General features: G+C 46.3%; 6 protein-coding genes across 6 annotated transcripts; 3 read left to right on the forward strand and 3 right to left on the reverse strand.

Moving 5' to 3' along the window:
- The first annotated feature begins 86 nt into the window (after positions 1 to 86).
- On the forward strand, positions 87 to 3,413 carry LOC6501861 (protein GPR107). Its single transcript, XM_032452420.2, has 7 exons — positions 87 to 480; positions 551 to 661; positions 722 to 867; positions 928 to 1,837; positions 1,898 to 2,031; positions 2,093 to 2,360; positions 2,425 to 3,413. The coding sequence occupies exons 1-7, from the start codon at positions 367 to 369 to the stop codon at positions 3,007 to 3,009; spliced, it is 2,268 nt and encodes a 755-aa protein (XP_032308311.1). The 5' UTR covers positions 87 to 366; the 3' UTR covers positions 3,010 to 3,413.
- A 49-nt stretch (positions 3,414 to 3,462) lies between these two features.
- LOC6501969 (gustatory receptor 8a) lies at positions 3,463 to 4,840 on the reverse strand. The gene is made up of 4 exons (XM_001966748.3): positions 3,979 to 4,840; positions 3,774 to 3,925; positions 3,636 to 3,725; positions 3,463 to 3,577 (listed from the first exon to the last, which is right to left on the reverse strand). Exons 1-4 carry the CDS (start codon positions 4,820 to 4,822, stop codon positions 3,503 to 3,505), a joined length of 1,161 nt encoding a protein of 386 aa, XP_001966784.1. The 5' UTR covers positions 4,823 to 4,840; the 3' UTR covers positions 3,463 to 3,502.
- A 404-nt stretch (positions 4,841 to 5,244) lies between these two features.
- Positions 5,245 to 7,230, reverse strand: LOC6501968 (SKI family transcriptional corepressor 2). Its single transcript, XM_001966747.4, has 2 exons — positions 6,943 to 7,230; positions 5,245 to 6,842 (listed from the first exon to the last, which is right to left on the reverse strand). Exon 2 carries the CDS (start codon positions 6,515 to 6,517, stop codon positions 5,375 to 5,377), a length of 1,143 nt encoding a protein of 380 aa, XP_001966783.1. The 5' UTR covers positions 6,518 to 6,842; positions 6,943 to 7,230; the 3' UTR covers positions 5,245 to 5,374.
- Positions 7,231 to 8,685: 1,455 nt separating this feature from the next.
- LOC6501862 lies at positions 8,686 to 13,643 on the forward strand. Its single transcript, XM_001966746.4, has 8 exons — positions 8,686 to 9,046; positions 9,994 to 10,087; positions 10,183 to 10,286; positions 11,934 to 12,044; positions 12,103 to 12,337; positions 12,396 to 12,516; positions 12,584 to 12,700; positions 12,764 to 13,643. Exons 1-8 carry the CDS (start codon positions 8,960 to 8,962, stop codon positions 13,056 to 13,058), a joined length of 1,164 nt encoding a protein of 387 aa, XP_001966782.1. The 5' UTR covers positions 8,686 to 8,959; the 3' UTR covers positions 13,059 to 13,643.
- Positions 13,644 to 14,119: 476 nt separating this feature from the next.
- On the reverse strand, positions 14,120 to 15,153 carry LOC6501967 (zinc finger A20 and AN1 domain-containing stress-associated protein 12). The gene has a single exon (XM_001966745.4). The coding sequence runs from the start codon at positions 15,003 to 15,005 to the stop codon at positions 14,277 to 14,279; it is 729 nt and encodes a 242-aa protein (XP_001966781.1). The 5' UTR covers positions 15,006 to 15,153; the 3' UTR covers positions 14,120 to 14,276.
- Positions 15,154 to 20,297: 5,144 nt separating this feature from the next.
- LOC6501863 (SET domain-containing protein SmydA-8) lies at positions 20,298 to 24,989 on the forward strand. The gene is made up of 2 exons (XM_001966744.4): positions 20,298 to 21,527; positions 24,092 to 24,989. Exons 1-2 carry the CDS (start codon positions 20,676 to 20,678, stop codon positions 24,737 to 24,739), a joined length of 1,500 nt encoding a protein of 499 aa, XP_001966780.1. The 5' UTR covers positions 20,298 to 20,675; the 3' UTR covers positions 24,740 to 24,989.
- Positions 24,990 to 26,035: the final 1,046 nt, after the last annotated feature.

Raw genomic sequence — 26,035 nt, forward strand, 5'->3', positions numbered from 1 at the left:
TGGGGCGCCACCTGGTCCCTCTGCAATTGCATGACGAGCTGGCAACCCTGGTATCTGGCAGCTGGCGCCACCTGGTCACACTTTTTTTAGAAGTCCATTCTCACCTTTCGCAAAGGCCATCCAATCGGCAAAAAGAACAGGAAAACCATTGAAGCTTGATTGAGTGTGAATAATATGAACTGTGACGGCGGACGCGGTTAATCGATTGCCATATTTTCGAACGCAGCAGGCACTGAAGTTACTGCCCCAGGTCGAGAAGGGGGAATAGTGCGGAAAAGTGCCACGACGAGACGTCGTCGGTGAAAAACGGGGAAAACTCTGCGATACTCTGCACGAAGACTTCTAGGAGCGGTGTCTGACTGCGGCATGGAAGTTGGACGAGGTGTTGGATCAATATTGTGGCCAGTGGCTCTGGCGGTGGCCCTCCTTTGCGCCCTGCCCCTACAAGTGTTCGCGCGGAAACATCATCTGGAAGTTCGCGTAAGTTCGCCGGCGGAGTGCCTAACTAATCTACGTGATTCATTATATTTATTTTACTTACGCCCCACAGAATGACGAGCGCCCGTACATAGCTCTGAGTACCTTTGGGTTCTACACCAACGGCCACCTGGACGTGCAGCTCAGCAAGCTGGCCATAGACGATGAAAGAAGCACGGATCTGGTGGGTTAACCGGTTTCTTATCGCCTCTACCACCTCTAAGCTTAACCCTTTTTTTTGCAGTTTGGCTTATCCCTGGATAAGACCACCATCGACCAGTTGAATCCATATGTCGACTCTCACCAGAACAAGTGCATCTTGGAGGAGGCTGTGTCGAAGCAAACCAGCGGGCCCATACTCTTCTTCGTTTTGGATCTGAAGGAGCTAAAGTAAGTTTTTTAGAGTAAGTTTCAGGATGTATTTGAAACTTAATTGCCTTTTTGATCCAGGGTTCGAGTGAAATGCTCGCCGGAGTGGACAAATATGCATATATACAATACCATATCTGGAAGGACTAAAAGGAACTCCCATCTGGTCAAGGTTAGTGACTCAGTCTTGTTTCGTCAGAGTCGCGAGGTTCCGCCACCCGACATGGCTGAGATTCCTGATGAGTCTGTGGAGGATCCTTTGGACGTTGAGCCTAGGGAACCAATGGAGCCGTTAAAGCTATCCTCGCCGTCGGTTCCAATTGCGGTGGCTGGAAAAATCGAGGGGCCGAAGGAAGAGAAGGCTGCCAATGATGAACAGCCCAAAGAGGAGGTAGCTGCCCCCAAAGTGGACAACTCTGTGAAGCCCCAAGCGTCTTCGGGCAACCAGAGTGAGGGTTCAGTTAAGCAAGAATCCCCACTAGTGCCCCAAGATGAGCCTATTATCCCGAAGAAAGAGGAGTCGCCGCCTAAAGAAGATCCAGCGCCAGCCAATGAATCCGTAAAAGTCTCACCAGCAAACTCTCAAGAAGCATCTGCTCCGGTGAACATTCCACCTGTCCCGGAAGCCCCACTTGATCCTGGAAACCCTCCTGCTGCAGCCGCTGTTCCGGAAGCTCCTGCTGAATTAGAACCCGGTCCGCAAAGCGAGGAATCTGATTCAGATGGTGTACCAGATCAATCAGCGCCACTAAATCCTTTGCCCCAAGATCCCACGGATGAGCTGTACGGTGTCGGCTCCTATAAGCATTCATCGGAGAACCTGTGCAGGGATTCCACAATGCCCTTGGGCAAGGAAACCATCCAGGGGGTGAACTACTACAGCTTCAACTTCTCCATGCTGGTGGCCACGCAGCACGACGAGGGTCTGTACAACGTGTACTTCCATGCCTGTCCGAACTACTACCCGCACACCAAGATTGTGTCCTTTAATGTGAGTAAAGACTGGCCATTTTGTTAAGAACGCGAAAATGATTATATGTACTCCTTCTAGGTGGACATCGAGGAGAACAACAATGGAAATTACTTGTCGGCTGGCGAGATGCCTCTGCCCGCTTTATACTTCATGATGAGCTTGCTCTTCTTTTTCTCCGGCCTGTTCTGGGTGTTTATTTTGAAAAAGAGCAAGTAAGTACGCATATTTTGTTTCTTATTGATCAGAATTAATTGGTAAATTATTCTTTTTCAGGCACACCGTTTACAAGATTCATTACTTGATGGCCGTGCTGGTCTTCCTGAAGTCTCTGTCGCTGATGTTCCACTCGATCAATTACCACTTCATCGAGAAGCGGGGAGAGCACGTGGAAACTTGGGCCATACTCTACTACATTGCCCACTTGCTCAAGGGCGCCGTGCTCTTCATCACCATTGTGCTGATTGGAACCGGCTGGACATTCATCAAACACATTCTCTCGGACAAGGATAAGAAGATCTTTATGATTGTCATTCCACTGCAGGTGAGTGAGGAGAAATACCATCACTATACTATACGCGGCTTCATTGGAACCATTTGTCTTCCAGGTTCTGGCCAACGTGGCCCAGATCATCACCGATGAGTCGGACCAAAGTGACGCCGAGTTCCGTACCTGGCATAACATATTCTTCTTCGTGGACCTGCTGTGTTGCGGCGCCATCCTGTTCCCCATCGTCTGGTCGATTCGGCACCTGCACGAGGCGTCCGCCACCGACGGCAAGGCGGCCATAAATCTGCGCAAGATGAAACTTTTCCGGCAGTTCTACATCATGATCCTCTGCTACATCTACTTCACCCGCATCATAGTTGACCTGCTGCAGATGACGGTGGTGTTCCAGTACGCCTGGCTAGACGAGATGTTCCGCGAGATGACCACCTACGTTTTCTTTGTGCTTACGGGCTATAAGTTCCGGCCGGTCTCCTCGCATCCATACTTCACGGTGCCCGACGAGGATGAGGACGACGACGAGGTGGAAGTGCTGACAGAGTCCGGTCTCACAGAGACAGTGCACCGGGTGAAGCCGCTGAATCGGAATAGTCACGCCGCTGGTGGCATCACTATCATTGAGGGAAACGACGATGAACGTGAGAATCTGATTGCTAAGCGGGAGTCCAGTCACGAGTACGATTAGAGAAGCCATGTTACATGCAACGCCACTCCACAACACACCACACCCTACCACTCTACACTCTACACTCTAGACTCTAGAAATATTCCCTGCATTAGTCCATAGCCTTTAATCTGTAATCAGTAATCTTCAGGGTCCTATGTATACGGCTCATTCGTCAAATGAGCCATCCAGCAGTTATTAGCCAGCATCCTTTCCTTCGACGATCCAATGTGTTAGCCCAATCTCACCAGGTGATCCTGGCATCCCCCGCCAGGCAATAAACACTTGTAAATAAAATACTTAATGACCTTGCTGCTGCTTGTGACCGACCTCTGACCCCTTATTTGGTTTAAGATACGCATAGAAATATACACAATTATGTAATTAAGTATAATTTTATGAATATAACAAAGCTTTAATATGTAGAAGGTTTATTTTCCAAGGGCATGAACTTTGACACAGCAGTTGGACATTGTATTCGTTACGATAATGTGGTATAGTTCATCCAGAACTCCTATACGTATGGAGCGCTGAATTTCGGCATAAACTGGATGGTGTAGATCATATATGTTCCAACGGAGCAGGCAATCTGTAAGAAGCAAGCAATCAGAAGGACTGGGATCACCCCAAAGAGTCACTGCACCAACCCGCGTGAGGAAACTGCAATCCAGGACGGTCAGTCCCATGCAATTAATGCTGATGGGTTGGTGTAGAAGTTGCAGCGAAAAGTTCTGGATCTGGAGAGGATATGTAGTTGAAAATTCCAGAACAGGGGGAAGGCTCACCTGCAGCGAAAGGTCGGGATAACTGCAGCTTCCGGAAGATGGCACGATGTTGTGTAGTTGATAAGCGATCCGGGGCACGTGAACCATGCAGCTCTGGGAGGCATAGACGAAGGCGGGTATCTCCAGCACGGCGGGTATGATCAGGAAATAGTCTGCAGTGACAAAAATCCTTGACTGAGGATCTCAATACTCTCGGAAAACCCACCTATGTTGGACACGTTGTTATAAATGGTGTAGTACATGAAGTAGCAGTCTACCGCTATCCGGATGTTGATCGAGAGCAGGACGGTGAGGATGGAGTAGTTGAAGGCGCCCTGGAAACTTCGGTACATTTCCCAGACACCGTTGTAGACCCTCTGTTTTTGGAGCAGCCGGCGCTGCAGAAAGGTCTCAAAGCCGGGAAAGCTTCGTCCCGTTCCGCTGCAGGCGAATCTCGAATACTCGGCCAGGAGACGGAGCTCCTGTTCCAGCTGGGCCAGCTGCTGACGGAGTAGCTCCATGTGAAGGATAAACTGGATGTTTCGGAGGTAGGTCAGGACCACCAGGGGCTCGTAGGTGGTCCAGAAGAGCAGAAACTGCTTGTTGATGGGCTGAATCCACCACATGACCACAAACATTATCAGCTCACACAGTATCAGGCCGTACAAGGTGATGATGAAGCGGCGGTACTGCCGGAACTCCCTCCGGAGACTACCGGCCTCCATCATTCGGCTGCTGAGCCGGAAGTGGAGGTACCAGAAGTTCGCCAGGTCTCGCTGGCTCGTCACTGTCTCCAGGTAAATGGCCAGCACGGCCAGCTCGGCAAAAACGTACTTTAGGGCGTCGTTGACGCGCCCAAACATGTCCTCCTGGTAGAGGAACTCCTCGTCGCTGAAGAGGCAAACCAGGACGAGGCCGCTTAAGGCCAGCAGGAGAAACAGGCCCCAAGCCCGCATCCTGCGCCGCCAGCCGGAAGGGTCCCCGTCCCCGGGCAGGGGCAGCCCGTGAAATCCTAGGCACTGGAACAGCCGCAGGTGGAAGTGCAGAACCTGGCCCCCTTGTCGGCTCATCGTGGACTGGCCACGGGCGAGCCAGCTCATCTGGAGCCGGGCTTATCCTCCGGTAAGATCTCCAATAAGTGGGCCAAACTGGCGATACAATTCCATTAGGCTAAGTGTGTGTGAAAGGGGGGATCTGATAGAAAACGGGGGGTCTAAAATGGGGCACTGAAGAAAACTAGAGTCTAATGTTAAATTTCTGTTTATTTATTATTCATCCAATAAGCACTGGATAAATATGAAATATTTAATAATAATAATAAATAATATACTGTTCCTTTGCGACTAAGCCGAGTGTGGTATTGTACCGATTCCCATTCACTTTTTAGATTTCTAGCAAGGCTGAATGAGTTCTCGCTGTGTTCGGAGTGGCATCATAATCTATTAAAAAATATATAATATATAAAATATCCATTATAATACACACACATTCCTTGGTTTCTGAAATATTTATTCGTTTTCAATCTTAGGATAGTTTTTGTTCAACTTACAGAGCTACGAAAAAAAAACACAAAAAGTCAATAAATACGTCTTAGGCATAGGGCACTGTATCTCTAAGCAACTCTACAAGTAGGGCCCACTGTACTGGTAGCCGCTGGAGCCGCCGTACCCCTGCACATGGCCCACGTTGTAGCTGTCGACGCCGCTGTACGTCTCGGCGGCAGCTCCGTTGAAGCCCGCCGACTCCGGCCAGTCGACTAGGGAGGGCCGGCGGCGTCGTGGGGGGGCGCCGTAGGTCTCCGCCGGATCCTCCTCCCCATAGGCATCCGCTAGCGGGACTTGGGGCGACGGCCGGAAATCACTGGAGCCACTGGACACGGGCCGGGAGTAGCCGTAGCCAAAGGAGCCCGAGGAGGACTCCTCGGGGGCCTCCAACGTGTAGGCAGGCGCCCGGTTCGCCTTGGAGCCGCGTCCCCCGGAGTGGCCAGAGTGGGAGTGGCCGTGACTGTGGCTGGATGGGATGTAGGCGTGGCTGGGTGCTGGCGGGGAGTAGCTGTAGCCCGACTCTGGCTCCAGATCGTGTTCAACGTGCTCCTCCACTGGCGCGGGTTCTGCGTAGGCGCCGATTCCATGCTTGCTGGGGTAGTGGTAGCCGACGTCCTCCTCGTCCTCTACGTCCTGGTGGGAATGGTGGTGATAGGAGTGAGAGTGCGCGTGGGAGTGAGTGTGCTGTTTGGGACGGGACTCGATCACCCTGTAGGTCTCCACACCATGCTCCGGGTGCTCCTCGTAGTCGTAGCCGTGCGGCCGGTGCTGCTCCTCGATGATCGTGTACGTGTTCACCTTCTTCTTCGGCGGAGGCGGGGGCGGGGGCGGGGGAGGCGCCTTCTTGGCGTACGCGTCCGTGAGGTGCTCGGCCAGCTCCTTGGCGTGGTTCAGGTAGTCCGCATGCTCGCTCATGTGCAGTGGCTTGTCCAGGTCCGACAAGATCACGCTTTCCAGTAAGGGACTCGGCTTGGGCCGCGACGGGCCTCCACCGGGCCTAGCCCCGCGACTCCGGAGCAGCTGGTGGGGATGTGGATGATGGTGGTAGTGGTGGATGACCTTGTGGGCCGGTGGCAGTTCCGGTTCCGGCGGCGACTCCTCCTTGGGCACATGCACCTTGATGTGGACGTACTCGTTGCCGAATCCGGAGACCAGCGGCAGCAGGAGCGTGCCGGAGAACAGAAGTAGAAGCATCTGCAGAGTGTGCTCGAGCGAGTCCATGTCGCCGCTTCGAGTGATCGTCACCTTATGGCCGCCGCCTTGCCAAAATTGGTTTAAACCGAAGTCTTTCTTTTGTCCAAAATTTATATACAAGAGCCGATGCTGGCCAAGCTCATGACCTACGAGCCCTCCGGGTGAAGTGGCTAATATCTTCAGGGCCACGTCGACGAGTGCATGCCCTTCTGCGGGCACTCTTTCCGCAATTTTGTTTTCTGGGGCGATGTGCGATGGCGGAATTGCGCAGTTCCCCTTCTTAGTGGACCTCTGGGAATTGTTTTATGATGCATGTGCTTCTCGTATCTCCCACGTCATAGTTTCCTTTGTCCTACAATCAATTAAATTACATTCCATTCTTTTCCCAGCAAGTTCCTCTATCAAAGTTCTCTCGGGGAGTTCATTGACTGGAAATCAAAGAATATACATACATATCAAGTATACGCACTGAGGGAAAATTCCGATGGGAACTTCTGTTGGCTTCCCTGGAAATTCCACGCTCCACAAGCAGTGGCAAACAGAGCCCCAAAGTCCACACAGTCTTTCGGCAGGTGAGAGCAGCAGAAGCAACTGTAAAATGTTATTTTCTTGTAATCACCGTTTGACAGCGCTTAGCAGCATCTCTCTTTTTAACTCTCGCTCTCTGTGGCGCTCGAGCAGCCCCAGATAGCGGTTATTTTGTTTTATTTGTTTTAACTTTTGTTTTCATTATTATTGAAATGCGCCACATAAAGACACACACACACGTATGCCACTTACATACATATACTTTTCTAGCCGCCAGGTGAGACAACAACAACAACACTAACAACCAACGAAAGTTAATGCCTTTAAAAAAATTCAATAATGAAAGCGACCGATCTGTTTCGCTATCTTTTTCGTATATTTTTCGATCGAATCGCTCCAAATTGCAGTTTTGGGGAAATTACAACGTAGCCATTCATAGGCCGCATTCTCACTTATATAATCGGTTAATGTTGTCTTAGTTATTGTGGTGTGTTTACCTCAAAATTAATAAACATTTAATTGTGATGCTAATGGGCGAACAGAAAACAAAAAGCGAAAAAAACAAGCTGAGAAAGTTGCCCCGACGATCATCATTATCGTCGCGAAAGCTCTCCCATAAAACAAAAAACAAATCCAAATAAATAATGCAAATGCAAGTGGCATATTGAGGGTACTTTGATAAATTCTAATTTATTCGCATTAGCTCCGAAAATCAATCAAACGTATCTGTATCTGCATCTCCAGTTCCCACGAGTCCAGTTCCCCAGTTTTCATGTTTTTTTCGTGGAAAACTACCCATCAGATGCAGGTTATATCCCCTCAAATGAAATGGAATTACAAACAGATTACTAATCAAAAGAAAAGGCGGCAAAACAATCGAAAAGGTGAAGAAGAAAACGTGTTTATATTCGACGGCGAAATAAAACAAAAGCGAAAATATTCATGGTCACCTAGTCAAGAGGAGGTGGTGGTGGTGGTGGAGGACGGCGGGCGGACGAGGGAAAGTGTTGGAAACAACACTGGCATATTACGTATACGCAGAGGAGGAGGCTAAGAATAAAGCCTATTAGGAGCTAATTGACTTAGCCGTGTAATATTCGAACCTTTCCAAAATCTCGAATAAAAAATAAACCTTATAAACCACTAATCGGTCAGATGTTTAAGCTCAGTTAAAGCTAATAGATCCAATTATCATATTTTTTGCCGAAATCCCTTCTTAACCCCTTAGTATTTAGCACCTATTAACGTAATCTCTTCAAAGATGAAGTTCAGCGCTTGTTAATACTTAAAATTACATTTATTTTTACTATCTTAGATCTAAAAAGTTTCTCTGCTTTTGATTAAACCTTTCCTTGACATAAAAATTAATCAAAACGATTGGAATCATACAAATTTATGCAACACTGCCACTTCATTCTGTGCATCAAAATGGCGCCAAATTTGAGCTTTTATTTTGAAATTTGAGCTATTTTGGCTCTTAAGCATTTTCTTGACTTAAAAGTTGCATCACTTTCGGGCGTTCTGGGACTGTAACGGGTTAAGTAACGCCTGTAATCGATAACGCGTACCGCCGCCGGCCAATAGCGGCCGCCGGCAGCGCTAACGTCAACGCCAGCGCCGGCTGAGACGCGACTGCGACGCTTGCTTGCGACAGCGCCAAAACAAAACAAATCAGTTTGAATTCTGAATTCAAGCGCTCTAGAACCCAACAAACAGCTGTCCCGCCAAATAGCCCCAGATATTACCACTTACAAAGAAACTCTTGGAGTTTCCCGCCCGCGTTTCTGTTTATACTTTGCTTTTGTGTGCTATCATTATCAAGTTATCAGGCTGCGAAAGCTCTCCCGCCGAGTGCATCAAGTTTCCAGTGCGATAAGCCCAGGCTCTACCACACCAACTGCCAGATACTCTAGTTTGGACGCTCCACAGCCCAGAAGAAGAATGTCCTCCGGAAAGATCCTGCCACGTCGCCAGGCTGTCCCAGTCCTCTACACCAGGGGGACGCACTATGAGGTTGGATTCGATATGGTGAGTACCTCGGGCTAGACCCTGACCCTTGACCTCGTTTAAGACTCCTTTGCCCCACCATCAAGTCACGAAACTTGAAAGTTAAGGCTAAAAATAGTGGGAAAAGTGGAAAAGTGTGGTGGAACTTTTCAAGGATATTTATAGACGGGGTGGACATTCCATAACATATCATAGAACTACATAAAAGCCGCAACCACAATGAAATTTAAAGTTCTACCTTGATAAGTGAACATGAAAGCATAAATCGCATGAAAAATTAGAGTAATAATCGCACTTTGGTGGAAAGTAGAGCACATCCTACATTTTACCACCAAGTGATAACCCAGAAAAATGACAAACTGGGCTATCTGGGACATGGGGGCTAAAAGCCGCAGATGGGCTCTATCTTTATGATAGCCCCCATAGGCCTCGATTAATTGGACAAGTCCCGGACCCAGACGTTCTTAACTAATGCAGTTCGTGATACTCGTGGCTTTGTTGACTTTTTCCCGACAATCGAGCCCAGAGCACTGGCTACACTTGACAAAATCTGCATGTGAATAAGATATTCAGATAGCTGGACCAATAATGTATGGAAAGCTATCCGGATCAACGGCCGTAACCCTAGCCACATCCGTTTGACGCGTCGTGCCGGAGGGGCCCACCCAAAAGTTCACTTCTGTTTCCAACAATTTGTTTATATTGCGAATAATTATTCATATTTTTTGTGTCTTAGTTGGAGGCTTTGTTTACACAGCCATCGATCGATCGGTCGTGATCGATTATGTTTCTTATTTCTTTACCTTTCAAGTGTCTCTGACCAGTACGAGTTCTGAAATCTGAAAAGTATATAATGAAAATAAAAAGCTAAATAAGCGATAGGGGGCGGCAGCCTCAGATCGTGCTCAAAATTGGAAAGCATTTAATCGTTTCGGTAATAATAATAATAATGAATACAATAATTGCAGGGCCGCACTTTTGGCTCGATGATCAAGAACTTTCTGATCTTGTCGAAGCCGCTGAACGAGACCTACTTGCCGCTCTACCAGTCCCCAAAAGGCCGTAAGTATCTGCGAGTGTGCCACTCGAATGTATCTGACGGATCTGGTCGCTCTGGACGCTGTGACTCATCCAGAACTAATCATCCACTTTCCTAGGCCAAATCTACAACGAGACCCTTGAATCGGTGAAGGACAGCTTCCCCCAGTATGTCCGCGAGCTGGAGGGCGTGGCCGACGGCGCGGAGGTGGAGTTCCATAAGGTGAGCTCCTCAAACCAAATTAATTAGCACCCAACGGTAAATAAGTTAACAAGCTAATGAGCTAATAAGCCGGGCATTAGCTAATTCTTAGCACTAGCCCGCAATTAAAGGCCCATTAAAACGAAGCCTAGGCATAAATATTGTAATTTAACGCCAATAGTTGCGTGGGAGGCGATTCTAACTGTTTACGTATCCATATCTTTTGTATTAGCCAGTAGTAGCCACAACCTCAGGTTGCAACTAGTGACGTGTTGGGTGTTGGGTGTTGCGTGTTGCATGTCGCTGGTGGCTTGCCGTCTGTTTCCAATGACAACATTAAATGCAATTTGCGAGTGCACTGCTCTACGGCTTACGGCTTACGGCTTACAGTGATAATGGGTCAAGCCAAACACTAATTAGCTCGAAAGCAAATTTTATTTATTTATACAATACAAAATAAATAATTAGTCGGATAGTTCGCGGCTTTAATTTCGTTTTAATGAATCGGACTTTGGCAGTTGCACAATCCTCTCAATCCCAATCGGCATAATTATAATATTATTAACTGAATAATTGACTGTTGTTGGCTGGCACTCGGGCAGTGGCGCTTAGGCAGTGACTACTGTGCCGGCGCAGTCACAAATCGAAGTGGTGACCGTGCAGAGCGCGCAGACATTGAACTAGTTCCGTTTTGCCGGCGTCGCTGCTTCTGCCAGCGTCGCTGTCTGCGCTGACCCCCCACTTGGGGGATGGGGGGACTTGACCATAAAAAAAAACCAAAAAAGAACTTGAATAAAAAGCAAACATATTGGGAAAAACGTAAAAGACAGATCTGCCTTTTATCGACATTAGAGTCTCATAAAAAAGGGTGCTTACAGTCTCCTCGAATGCCGCCTCATTTAAAGCCAATTTGTCTTTTGGCCAATACAATAAAAAACCCAGAAAAGCCGTCGAAAGAAGCCGGCAAAATACGGCTGACGAACCCTTGGTTGGCTTCTTCTTTGGGGTTCTTCGATCTGGGATTGGATTGTCTTTGGAATTCCAAGTGGCAGGCAGGGGATTGGCCGGCCGATTGGAGCCATCAATTAAACGGCTCATTAGCATGGCCGAGTGGAACCCGATAATGTGTTATAATTTCTGCGATCTCCGATCCGATCCGAGACTCGACTTGGCTTTGGCTTTGGCGTTTCTGCCAATTAATTGCACGCAAAAGTCGCCGCATGACGACCTTGGCCGCATCTGAATCTATTCGCACGCAGGCACTGAAAAAAATGAGCCTCAGAGATACAAATGTATCTGAAAGCATATTGCTTAGATTCTTTCAGTGTTTGGGCCAGTGATCTTGGTCGGACTTGGCCTAATGCTCTCCGATTCTCAGGTTCTCAGGTGTCTCCAACCACTTAGGCAATCTTTTTGAGTTATGGATGCACTTGTTGCCATTTATTGTTCTACTTTCATTACAATTTTACCATAACCCGTAATTAGCCGCGGATCAGGGCGCCCCAGGGCTAATCACTGATCGTCTTTAGCGATTAAGATTGTAATTAGCATCATGAGTGCATTTTGCTGGGATTTATGTATGATTTGCATGCTAATGCCTTAAAACGAGACTGATACAAAGTAACTAACTAACTATATTATACTGTAATCATTACACCATATCCACAGTTGTTCCTGCTCCACCTGGACGAGATCCTGCCGCAGGCTCTCAAGCACCAGCCTCGCAACAAGAACCAGCCCACTGGCTGCTCCACCATCATAGTGAACCAAAAGAACTGCGTAAGCTTACAGAGCTCTTGATGGACTATCCTGATCTAACTTAAGTGAATGTTTCCAGCGTCTTTTGGGCCACACGGAGGACGCCCTGACGGAGACCCTCAACCACTACTACTTCGTGGTGGCCCACATCGTCAGCGACAAGCCTCAGGGCAAGTACAACGTCAAGGAGGAGCACTTCATGTCGCTCTGCTACGCAGGACACTTGCCGGGCTACACTATGAACCAGAACCACCACGGACTTGTCTTCAGCATCAACACCATCAGTGCGGAGCTGCTGCGAAGTGGAAAAACTCGTAAGTTATAGTTTATTCCCATTACTATGTCACTTTAATGATTAACCTGTTCCTGTAGCTCGTCATTTTCTCACAAGAGCCCTGCTGGCCACCAGCAATGTGGATGATGCCTTCCGGGTGCTTAAGGACGCAGGAGTGGGAGCTGCAGATGCCTGTTCTGTGAACTTTACCTTCCTGGCGTAGGTTTCAAGTTCAATTACTTATCTATTAAGTAATATTTTAATAACTTTTTCCCTTCCACCCCAGTGATCCCCGTCAGATGTGCTTCAACGTGGAGGTGGCTCCCTCCCCGGAGCGAAAAAACGAATCCTATTTGAGCATCAAGGAGATACCTCTTGGCCAGCATAACTACCATGTGAATCAGTATGTATACCTACAGGACTCTTTACATATCCTTTATCCTTTAACCTTGTTTCCTCATTGCAGATTCGATCGCATCCGCCAGGACCAGGCCAATGAGCTGATGATTGATTCCAGCATCTCCAGGATGCAGACTTTCGGGACCTACAAGCCGCCGATGAGCGAACAGGATGTCCGGCACATGTTGGGCGACGTGTCCGGCGGAGTCTACTGCGTGTGGCGGGAGAACGGCAGCTGCGACGAGGTGGTGAAGACCATTGCCGTGGGTATTTTCGATCTCAACGCCAGGACGATGTCCTTGTACTCGGACAATCCCAGCGAGACTGAGCCGCACTGCCGTCTGCCCCTGCTCTTCAAGTAGTTTCTTCTCTTCGTTTCTTCCAACCGAGAAATCTCTTCAAATTTAAATAAGTTGGATCACTTAGATCTCCAAATCGTACTCATCCAGATGTTTCTAAAACATAATCCTTTAAACCAAATGTTCAGAGGTTTTTTTACTCAATTATTATTTTCTATTTTCCATACCACTCATGAATATCTGCATTTTATAGCTCAGACTAACCAACTATACAAAATATACCTTATATGGTACCTATACCTTAAAACAGACCAAGCGAGAAAGGTCTTCTATGGCATTAAACTACATCATTCTATATATTGGTTCTATACTATGGGTTTACCATACCACGATATTCAAGTAAACCCACAAACAATCTATTGATTTAACCGCAGATAACCAGAAGTTAAAGTTTACTCCACTGATTACAATCATATCATACTCCATACATATGCTTTGTTTCCCCAACTATAAAGGCTCTCAAATATTTTTAGATTAAAAGGATTAAAAGACAAAGGCTTTCAAATCCTTTCAAAATTCAAATTGAAACTCAGATATGTAACATGTGTTTTATAATAAATAAATGATATATTTTTTATTGAACGAAAATGAAAGTGGCAGTCCTGGCCAGAAGTTTGTGCTTACTGGCTAGTATCTTTCTGACAATAGATTGTCAAGGTAACATTTTGTTGTGACAAATGAAGAAAGTGATGAAAAAATGAAATTGGTTGTTGTTCTGGCAGTTTATTCTTTATTTTCCGTCTGCCTTCTATAGAATATTTTTCATGCTTCCATAACTAGAACTATCGACTTCCGCATCGATGAGGAAAAGGATGAAAGGCATGCTCGATTTGGCTATTTATATTTGGCTATTGGGTTGGGTTGTTGGTGATTTTTATGCTTTTTGTAAGCTCCCTGCTTTGCTTTCCAGGTTTGGCGTATGGCTGATGGCTGATGGCTGATGGCTGAGGTCTTGTGGCTTATGGCTTGCGGCTTACGGTTTCGGGCGTTTGGCTTTGGCTTCTCAGCTCTTGGTTCTCGGTTCTCGGTTCTTAGTTGTTCCGTTTTAAGTTATCCGTTTTTTGGGTTATACGTGTCGTTTTTCCGGCTACATCCGACTGGACATATGCAATATAATTGGCGTTAACAGTGCCGCGAAGAGGTGTGTATAAAATATAAACAGAAACAACCCGTATGTGGAATCAGGATTGGGTCGTTGTTCCGGTCGGGCAGTTCAGACGTTCAGAGCTTCCGTAGCTTGCTGGCGACGATGACGGGATTGTCGCGACGAATTTCGCTAGCGCCCATCTCGCGGTAGTCGAAATTGCATTCATGGCGGTCACTGTAGCGGTGGAAAGCGCAAAAGGTGCCGCCGCAGCGGCAGGGGAATCCGCCGGTGAGTCCGAGCTTCTTGCCGCACTTGTCACAGCGCTTCTTCTCCGTGTCCACCGCTGCCCCACCTCCGGCGTCGGCCTCGGCTCCTGCCCCAGACCCGGTGCCAGTACCGGCCCCACCTCCTGTGTCAGCGCCGGCCGTGGCTGCGCTGCCCTGTCCCTCGGCTCCAGATACCTGATCTTGATCCATTGGTTGTTGCTGATCTGGATGCTGCTGCTGGTGTTTCTTCAGTAGCTGTTCGGCCCCGCCGAATATGATGCTGCCCGGATTACCGAGCATCGGTGGCTCCGCCTCGACCTTCATCGGATGCACTTCCGCCTCGTGCTGCTGCTGGCCCTGCTGCTCTTGCTGCTCCTGCAGGAACAACTGCTCGGTGCCGGTTCCCGACTCCACAGACGACTGGCCGGCCATTCGGAAGGTGCGCGGACGCGAACGCGGCGCCGGCGCGGATGCGGTAGCGGAGACTGTTGTGTTTGCGGTTACAGTGGCCCGACTGCCATCGCTGCTGCTATTCGCGATAGACTCCAACGAATCCTCTTCCGGCTGAGCAAAATCGCGTATTTTTCGGTTTTTCATGCTTTCTGGTAATCCGAATCGATGATCAAAGCTCTCCGTTTGATTTGTTCTAATGTAACATATTTTCGAATTTAGCAGCTATGACCTACTACGTTCAACAATCGGCCCAGACGATGTTTTTTTAGCTTTTAGCCCGTTCTCACTGGCGCAGCAGGCCTCTGAAAATGCACTGTCTTCGAGCTGTCAAAATAAATTCCAAGGATCAAACTCCCCTCGGTCGATCTTCTTATTTTGCGAAAATTGGCGGGCTCAAAAGCTTCTAAAAAAGTTTCTCCTCGCATTCGATATTTCCTGAATGCCGATGTGTCACGATCCACATTGCGATCACTTTTGGGGCCAAATAATCGATTACGCACGGTATTGAGCGAAATTTGAATAAGTTTGAACCAAAAAGTGGTTTATTTGTGATCAAAACTTCCTGTAAGACTTATTATTTAGTTATTTCATCTTTCAAAAATTAATTCGGGTGGAAATTGGCCAAGATATAGCCATCTCAAGGGGCCATATAGGGCTTCCATGCACTTTAAAAGGGGATCCCCCAGAAAATTTGAGAACAAATTTAAAAAAAATGTTGTTTCTGGATTTTAATGCAGAATTGTAGGGAATCAATCCAGAAGTCGTTTAAAACATTCCGCTTAAAGATCGGGTGGAAATTGTCCAAGATATAGCCATCTCAGGGGGCCCTATAGGGCTTCCATGCACTTTTGAAGGGGATCCCCCAGAAAATTTGAGAAAAAATTTAAAAAATATTTTGTTTTGGGATTTTGATGCAGAACTGTAGGGAATCAATCCAGAAGTCGTTTAAAACATTTCGCTTAAAGATCGGGTGGAAATTGTCCAAGATATAGCCATTTCAGGGGGCCCTATAGGGCTTCCATGCACTTTTGAAGGGGATCCCCCAGAAAATTTGAGAACAAATTTAAAAAATATTTTGTTTCTGGATTTGGATGAAGAATGACGGGGAATCGATTCAGAAGTCATTTAAAACATTCCGCTTAAAGATCAGGTGGAAATTGTCCAAGATATAGCCATTTCAGGGGCCCTATAGCAGTCTCAAATTTGGAACCATTTTTGAAGGTTTCATAAATATTGGCCAAAAAATATATAGATTTCTCAAGTCTTATTCTAATTACTGTATTTTATCCCACAATTCCTTTCAGATTCCGTCAGAATCCCATCATAACAAAAAATACAAAATTTGTTAAGAAATGTTTGATGTGAGTTTTAAGGGAATTGTTTTGGGAATCGTTTAAGGTATTCCGCTTAAGAATCGGTTAAAAATAGTCAATAATGGGGCAATGTGGGTGAAAGAGAGTTTCTCAATCATTTTCCATGAATTCTCGCTTGACAATTGACACTTTCTGCAAATAAGCATGACAGATAAGAAACATATATTCGTCATTAAACCCAGACTGGTGTTCTACTCGGTATATGCCATAGACGATAAATATGTATATATCTGATTCCCCGCAGCGCTCTGGGGTGCTGTTGCTCCTGGCTTTTGAGTTGTTTTGTGAGGCGAAAATTGGCAGGGGCAGCTGCTGGTCGTCATCTGCTTTATGTTAGCACATGAGTCCCGGATGGATCACTGTATGGGCGGTGCGGATCATCCTCAGATCATGTGCATATGGAGCGCAGTAGGAGAAGCAGCCGGAGGTGAAACATTTTCGTAACATTCCACGCTGGCGTTTGGCTTGTAAACAAGTATTTTGCTTTTTGGGGATTTCTGAGGTGGAACGGTCGAGGATGGTGGATGTGGGCGGGTTAACCTTGCCAATGGCGGTGCAGAAGGCAGAATCCATGACGATACCACATCCTCATCCAAATCCAAATCCAAATCAAAATCAAAATCCACATCCAAATCCGAATTCACTTCCCCGCTAAGAAAACATCGCGCGCATTCAAAAGCAAATCAAATTGAATTCGATTCGACAGGCAACTGCAACGAGAGCAATAAAATTGATTGCGTTTAAGTGTATTAAAATCAAATGCGAAATTCTAATGCTTTTTCTCGTTCCTAGAGGCCAGATGGGGTCTGGGGACTGGGGACTGGGTACTGGGGCTTTGAAAATGTCCATGCCGGGTAATTGGCATTGAGGTGAATGAAGTTTGGCATGCCCGTGATGGTCGCCATCTGCCCCATGCCCCATGCCCCGCCATTAAAAATGCCAAGAGTGACCCAAACCGAAATATATTTCTGTATCCAATAGGATTTGTATCCAATGGCCCACATCGTCTAATATGTGGCTATATTTTGGTACTTTTCGTGAAACAATACAATTATTTACACAATAAACACAAATCATTGTATTTAAGCGCTCAAAAGTATGCAATATTTGAGCGAAAATCAACAGGGATTAAATAGTATTCATTTTTCGTAAAAAACTAAAGCTAAAACTTATGGTTAAGGTTGAGTTTTATGTTGTGACATAACTGTTGCCTCCATTTCATTAAATACTATTTAGTATTCATATTATAATCACGGAAAATGCAATTAAACTCAAATCGAGTGCGGGATGAGGTGAACAAACCATTTCCATTTCCATTCTTTGCCATTTTGTTTTTGCTTATACTTCCAATCAACGGTACTAGCCTTCCATGTCGAGAGACACATTTCCCGGTTCCGTTAACTGGCCTAGGCTAGAACGGGACGGCACGGGCATGAGTAGCGGTTCATTCAACGGCAAATTTGCCGCCATCTTCCCCAGGGACCCCCCACCACCCCCAAGAGCGCCCGAATCCGTGACAAAGTCGCGCAAAAATTTTAATTGCAATATTTTTTTGTGTCGCTAGCCGTCGTCGGTTTCGTCGTCGCATTGCATTTTAGCCTACCTTAAAATTATAAGTAAAATTAACAATTTTTAATTGACTCTGAAAATTAAAGAGGAGGAAAAAACTAAAACTATGACCGAAACAAAAACAAAAACAAAAACAACCAGAGGGGGAGGAAAATGGAACACATTTTCCGAAAATGTTCATAGATATTTTTGGGCGGCCTAACAAAGGGTACAAATGGGGTATGATGAGTCTCAATGTTTAATAATATGATTAAAAATATTTCGAATCATTACCAACTCAGAATAAGTAACTTATTCAGAATGCCAACTGTGCGTATGAGTAATATTTGCCTCTAGGGTACAAGGAAGTCCTCTCGAGGCTTCAAAACCTCCTTTTCATTTGTTTATTTTGTTACATTCGGCAGAAATATTATTTTAGTATCAGGCTAACGATAGCTGTGTGTTTTTTTAAATGCATTTGATTTTGGACTTTATATTCGAAAGTGTTTTCGTTCCGATTAACTTGCAATTAGTTTTCACCTCACTCCCCACCATTTTCATTTTCGATTTAATTAAATTTTTTATTTTACATGCGGAAGTGTGATTGTCGGTTTTTTGTGGGTGTTTTCAATCTGGGGACTCTGGGGTCTCGGGGACTTTGGGGACTGGGGTCTGTGGGGTTCTTCCGCCGTGACCACTTTGGTGACATGGACGACGACATGGCCAATGGTGGCGCCAAATTCTTCATTGCCAGCGGAGCGAAGCAAAAACGCGTCAAAGCGCCAATAAATTGTTGTTTCTTCAGCCTTTTTTTAAATTTATTCGGTTTTTTTCGTTAGTTTGTGCATATTTTGCAAGCCATTTGCATACATCGAATTTTGTTATAATATTTTAGTCGGATTTTGCTGCTTGATTTGCACATTTTGATATTTATGCATTTGCATTTCATTAAATTAAAGTTGTTTGCCGCTGTCGGAAGATTCGCGAATGCAGATTCTTAGCCAACTTGCAGTCTCTGCAATGCACCTAACACGTGAGTTCGCTTCGTTGTCATTGCCACATGCGGCGGCAGGGGCGGAGCGAAAGGGTCGGGGGCGGGTGAAAGTGCAGGCAGTGGCCAATTTGCAATTTGTCGCCTTCATTAAGTTTATTTTGCTCGCCGTCGAGGTGGCACTTCCCCGGCTCATGATCAGCGCAAATAAATATAATAATTGTATATAAATAATTTTTTACATATATTTAACATTTAGAATTCGTTTTGTCTGGGATCACATTTCCATGATCATGGCCCGGGTTTTTTGTCCACAAATTACCCGAAATTCCCTTGGAAACGCACCTGGAAGTACCAGGCAACCAGAAACCGGGAGAAAGTAAGCTTTCCCGCTCAGGTGCAATGACTCCATACACCGTTGGGTGGTAGCCTCGCCCCATCTCGCTTTCCCCACACAGTCGAATTAGCAGAGCTTTCATTTTCGGTTCGACTCCCGATTGGCCAATAATTGCTCTCTCGCTCCCCCTTTGGGCTGCACTTTCTGATAGTTAGAGGTGGGGCACATCCTATCGCGATGGGTGGGCTATTGTGACCTAATTAAGCTTATCCGGCGCTTGAAGTTGCTAAGATTCAAGAGCTACAGGATGCAGGTGGCGGACAGAACATACAAACGGTATTTCTTCAACTATCTGGAAGCCTTTTCGTGGAACTTAATAAATTTTAATCGCAATTGGGAAAACAGCGGGACTGTGAAATCATTTTCTGGGGTCATTACTTCCGCGGGCGATTGTCCGGTCCACTCAAGTGGATTAAGCCTCCTCCCGCAGTCACAGACACCTTGGCCCACACAGCACCCCCACTCCACTCCACTGCACTCCACCCGCTCCGGCGGAGATCGTTCATCATTCCGGGTGATGGGTGGCATTCTTGGCGCAACTCCAGAGCGCTGTCAGAAGAGCACAAATCCATGCCGATTTGTATGTACCGACATTTCAAAATGTTCAAATGTACATCCGCCAGCCGACAAGCCATCCGTCCGGATAACCGACCATCCGTCCGTCCATTCAACTGCACAGAAAAAAATATTATCCTAGGAATGATCCTAGTTCAAGTTCTGGGAGATGAGTTCTCTGTTAATTTTTGTCGATATTAAAAATACATAAACTCCTGAATTTAAACGTAATTGACTAGCATTTTCCTCCCTGTTTTTCTGAGTGTGAGTCTCCCTCTCGGCATTCCCATCACATCACTCGGAATCCGCACGCCGTTCATCAATCCATCCAAGTGGGCATCAGGATTTCTGGCGGGGATTGTCGCCTGCCACCTCCTGCTCCTGCCTGCCTCGCCCACAATTTCGAGAATCTTTTTGAGAATCGTGACTCGCTTAATTATTATTATTATTTTATATCTTTTTTTTGGCTTGGCCTCGTCATCGGCGGTCTTCGGGTGGCTTTCGTTCGTTCTCTGTGCTTTTTCGAATTTTCGGCTTTTCCGCTGAACTTTTCACATAAAAATCATGTAAGGCTGGAACACGGCGACAGTTTACTCACGGCAGTCGCGAAACAAACGCTGCAGGCTATAGAACTAGATCCAGATCGCTTCAAGATCAGATATATAGAATCAGAGATCGAAGGGACACATTATCGGGGATCAGACAGACTCTAAACTATTCATTGACTCCAAAATTGATGAGTTCTGTGACGCATCAAGAGTACTGACTATACATTTTTGATCCGATCGGGAAAACTGCATACACAAGTGATCCGAAAGGTCCTTGAAAGGATAACGCAAACCCTTTGAAAACTCAGTGCTTTTTTGTTCGAGTGTTTCGTGTCCGTGAGACTCAGAAGTGGCGTGTTTGGAAAAGTTTGAATAAGACCGAGAAACACCTAGAGAACCGTGATGATCTGCCCGAAAAGAACCTCGGAGCTGCTGGACCTTCACCTGGCGCCCTTCAAGGACAAGGATCCCGCATGGGAGATCGGCGTGTCGAAGATAGCCGGACGCGGAGTGATGGCCACTCGGAGCCTCAAGCGGGGCGAGATCATCTTCAAGGACAGCCCGCTCCTGATCGGACTGGCGGCCCACGAGGAGGACGCCCTGAATGCGTGCACTGTGTGCTTGAAGGAACTCCCGGACACGAAGTTCATGTGCCGGCAGGGATGCGGCCTGCCAGTGTGTCCTTTGTGCGCCAAGAAGAAGCAGCACAAGACCGACTGCGACATGTTCAAGTCGTGGGGCCCCAACGAGCCGGAGGTGGCCAACTCGGTGATCATTCGGCTGCTGTGCATCGCCCGGGCCATCAATCTGACCAAGGACCAGCGGGATCTGATCTACTGCCTGCAGGCGAACCTAGATAACAACCACCGCACCGAGGTGCGGAACGCGGCAAAGTGCTTCAAGAACTTCCCCACCGACAAGAAGCTGATCGAGATCATGAACCGCACCGTGGCCGTGATGAGGACCAATGGCTTCGACAAGACCACCGACCGGACGAACGACAACCAGGAGTTCAACTACCGCGCCCTCTACCCACTCTTCGGGGTGATGAACCACGACTGCATTCCCAACTCGTACTACACCTTCGACGAGAAGACCAACCACATGGTCGTCCGGGCTGCCGTCGACATCCCGGAGGGCTTCGAGATCACCACCACCTACACCAAGCTTTTCACCGGCAACATCGCCCGCCATCTCTTCCTCAAGATGAAGAAGGGATTCACCTGCAAGTGTCCACGCTGCTCGGATCCTACGGTGAGTAGGGGCTTCTATTTAATGTAACATTTTGGGAGCTTCTTTTGAGTCCCTTTGGGCTCGACAATTAAAGAGACTGGGATGAGTTTAAGAATAAAGGGTTTGAAGATGAAAAGAGTATAAGGATATCGGGAAGGAATCTAACTAGATAGACCCTACAGAACTAGATCTTTATTCCTTAGACTACGAAAGTAGGAAAGTGGGAGTCTCAGCCATAAATCAAAGTGAAGAAGTCGTGTTAGGGCCCTTTAGTGGTTCGCTTTGATATCCCGCAATGAAAGAGCCGCTGGGGACCCTGGTCTCTGCTTTTTGGCCATGTTTCTAGTCGGACTAGCCAATTGGATCGAAACTGATGATCGATGGGCCAGCTGTGTAAACTATTTAACCAATTAACCGAAGAAATAATCAAACATCTTTATTGTTTCGCCGAAGGCGATTGAGGTCGGCAGTGCCTTCGGGCTCTCGTGTTTTGATTTCTCACAAGGGAGTGTGAAATAAATTTTTGGCCAAACTACTTTGAATGATCCATCAAAGAAGCCATCGGATCGCTTCTTTTTGATTTTCCACATTTGCCGAGTCGGCTTTTCCGATTCCCCGATGGATGGAAAGACTTGCATTAAGGATTTCCGGCGCGCATCAAAAAATTCATCCGAAAACAATTAAAGATTTTCAATTACAAGTTCTCGTTTTCGTTGTTGATCTTGGCCATCAATATCTCTTGGATATATGTGTATGGGAGCATGTTCAGATACTCTTCCAGGCGCAACAAGTGGCACACAATCCGAGCCCCAAAAAATAAATAAATAATAAAACAACAAAACAAGGCGATAAACAATTTTGTTTATTTTTAACGGACTGAAAACAATTCAATTAAATCACAAATAAATAGACGGATTCCAAAAAGCTTCTTAATTCGCTTGGCGATATTTTCGGAAAGTGCCAGTCGCTGTGAGAACGACCATCTATATCTTTTCTATATGTTCTCTATGGAATTCGGGCATTGGTATTGATTTGATTTTTAATTCGATTTTTTTCGAATGGGTTGTCGTTTTGGCCATTTACTTACCCGTCTAGTACGCCATTAAACACTAACTTTAATTGTCTTAATTGCAGGAAAAGAGACCATAATTCGGGGAAGAATATTAATGGCGGGCAGTTAAAACACAAGTCAAATGGGCCATAAAAAGCTCCTCCCAATTCAAACAAATTAATAACGAGCCCCAAAATAATCAATAACAATACATTGTTGCCACTCAAGAGCCGAACTATAATGTAGATCGAAGGATATATGGACTGATATAACTACATTCATTATTTATCAAAGGAATGTGGCAAAAATTGGCAAAGATTCTATTTCGAATCGTGTTCAAAGTTTGAACACCAGGCAGAGTTCATAAATCACAAATATGACGACAAGCTTGTGATTATAAAATTCTAGGCTCCCCGGAATTATTTTAAAGCATTCTGATCAGAAACATATATATTTTAGTCTTTTGTCTTTTAGTCTTTTAAATATATATTTCTGAAATCAAACGATTGCTGTTGACAGGGAACTTAAATCTACAGGCAGCATGTTTTCGTGATTGATGATTAGATTTATACCAGAACAGTTCCAGAAGAAGAAAACTCAGTTATTGGTCTTGGAAGTCCATTTGTTATACATTGCTGTGTTATCCCCCAAGATCTATTATCATAATTTGTAAAGTGTCACCGGTAAAGCCCTTGACTCTGGCACGTGTTGGTGAAAATCAAATTATAGTCTGATTTATACTGGTTCGATGAACTGGCAAAGGGCTCAAACACTCGAGGAAATATATTTAGAAGCGGCGCACGTCGATCGCTTCCTTTGCTTTCGATCTCTCGGGCTTCCATCACCTGTTATCTGCTCCGGATTTTGTAGTTCTTGGGCCAATCTTGTGGATCGGAAATATTAATTATCTGGCTTAATTTACGATCAAGCAAATTGGCCAAGCGATTCAGATTCATATGCACAGATTCTGAATTTAATGGAGATGACGTGGCCACGGAGGACAGATACAGATACAGATACAGCTAGAGGAAGAGATAGAGCGTGTGTAGAGTGTAGTCGGAGATACAGATACTTTTAGGAATCGGTGTGCGGGGATATTTATCGATCGCACGAGCGAATATTAAAACGCACACGTAGCGACATCTTTTTTATTTATTTTGCCAATCCCAGAGATCGGCACGGACATATACTTTTAATGTCTGATATTGTTGTTAGGAGCAGTAGGAGGGGCAGGGGAACCTCACCCAATCCCATCCCAATAGCTGGGGGGATTATTTTTAGCTGGAATCGGAATCCCAACAATGCGAAAATGATTTTCATTAGCCGAGACATTTGGCCCCAATGATTCACTTGCCAAGAATCTCAAGTGTTTGGCTCACAAGTTCTCACGACCCCGATGTAATCGGGATATCACTGGCCCTTCAAGTGGGAGTTAAGGGTCTTATCTTTGGTGTCTATTGCGCTTTTATCTAGGGCTCTATTAGAGGTTAACTGCAAAGATCATTACTAATATCTGTCCCGGATCTTTCCGCAGGAGAAAGGCGCCTTCATCTCAGGCCTGTACTGTCGGGACACAAACTGCACGGGCCTGGTGGTGCCGGAGATCACCGGACTGCCCCATCCGAACTGGAACTGCCTAGAGTGCAAGCAGAAGTCCACCCACGCTCAGATGATGAAGTCCCAGGACTTCGCCAGCGGCGCCATCAACGCCAAGTCCAACTCGAACTCGCTCAAGACCCTGGTGCAGTACCTGAACGAAAAGTGCGCCAGCTTCATCCCGGACAGCAACTACGTGGTGATCGACGCCAAGATTACGGTGCTGCAGCGCCTGCAGGTGGGCCGTGAGGACTGCTCCGAGGAGTTGGCGGCCAACACACGGCTGCGCTACAGCCGGGACATCACCCAGGTGATGGATAAACTGGGCCTGGGCGACTCCCTGCTGCGCACCCAGTGGGAGGAGCTGCTCCGGCGTGAGGAGGAGCGCCGCGCCAAGCGGCAAGCCGAGGAGGCCGAGAAGCAGCGTAAGCTGGCGGAGCTCCAGGCGAAGGCCGCCGAGGCGGACAAGATCCTGGCGGCCTTCGAGGCTGAGCAAGCGGCCGAGGCGGCAGCAGGCACCTCCGCATCCTCGGCGGGAGATCCTGCCACCGCTCCGGCTCCTCCGCCGCTAGCCGAGTCCGTCTAGAGGATAGCAAACTAACTGGGTGTTTTCTTTTGGTGTATCTCGGGCGGAATTTCGGTTCGGGTCCTGATTTGAATGTCTCTCGACCAAAAAAATTGAAACTAGTGCTAGTCCCCTCAACCCCCACTCGGTCCCCACATCCGCCCCCGGATGACCTCCCCCTAGTTCTGTTCTTGTGTCTACTAAACTAAATAATCGTATCTGTATTTGTATTTATTGTATTTATTTATAATAAATTAAAAATTATACTCGACGAGCGCCTAATTCCTTGGAAACCGTGTGCCAAAATCGCCAATGTCTCGGGGGCTTTGGAATCGTTTTGTCAGAAACGTTTTTTAATCCATTTAGTCACGAATTTCTCTCGAAACAATTCTGCAGATACACTAATCTCGAACGGGGAATGATCGTTCCGCGCAATAATTCACCAATTCACCAATGAGAATATTTAAAGGAAGGCTCATAAAAACTGGGAAAAGTCATGAAAAAGTTGTAGTTCTTGCCAGTCTGTAAGTTATAGAATTATTCTGGAAAACGATTCAAAAACTTTGTGGACTTTATTCATAAATTTGTGGGGCATTTAATTCGATTTGGTTGCTTGCCGTTTGTTTTATTCGCCATTAAAAGTTGCAGTCGACTTTGGGCGGCCGTTAAAGTTGGCGGCCATATTCTATTTTTGAGGCCCCGACAAGTCCCCGCCCGGCGGATCCCCCTCCTGGCCACATTTTACGATCTAATATATATCCATATTCATAAGTTTTTCTATAGAAGCGAATGGGAATTCGCAGAGCGTCGATAGTCGATCGAGGAACGAATCGAATTTGATTTCGAATTTAATTCAGTAAACTGCTCATTAAATGGCAAAATCGTGTACATCGAGGTAATTAAATAAATCTCACTCACTGCGGAAGAGCCGCATGCACAGAATATATATGAAATTATATAGATTCCTGTTCGGTTCGGCTCCACCTGTCTCATCAATTTGTTCGAGAGCCTTCGCCTCACCGCCTTCCGATGTCATCGGGTGATCTTAATAGATGGCTCTGCGAACAGATAGATATATCCTATAGATCGGTGAGTCCATAAGCCTCGATACACGTACGTGTGCACTATATATCCGATACACATACCATACGATACCTATATCTGCAATAATAACAATAAAGCTCTTCGGAACAGGACCGAGCCAAACAAATTCGAAGTCTCAGAAATCATAAATAAAATTATAATAAAAATGCCAATAAATTATGTTGCATATAGATGAAAATAATGAGCCCCGGCGACGTGTATCTATCCGTCGAT

The sequence above is a fragment of the Drosophila ananassae genome, chromosome XR (assembly GCF_017639315.1).
Source record: "Drosophila ananassae strain 14024-0371.13 chromosome XR, ASM1763931v2, whole genome shotgun sequence".
In the NCBI taxonomy this organism is placed as follows: Eukaryota; Metazoa; Arthropoda; class Insecta; order Diptera; family Drosophilidae; genus Drosophila; species Drosophila ananassae.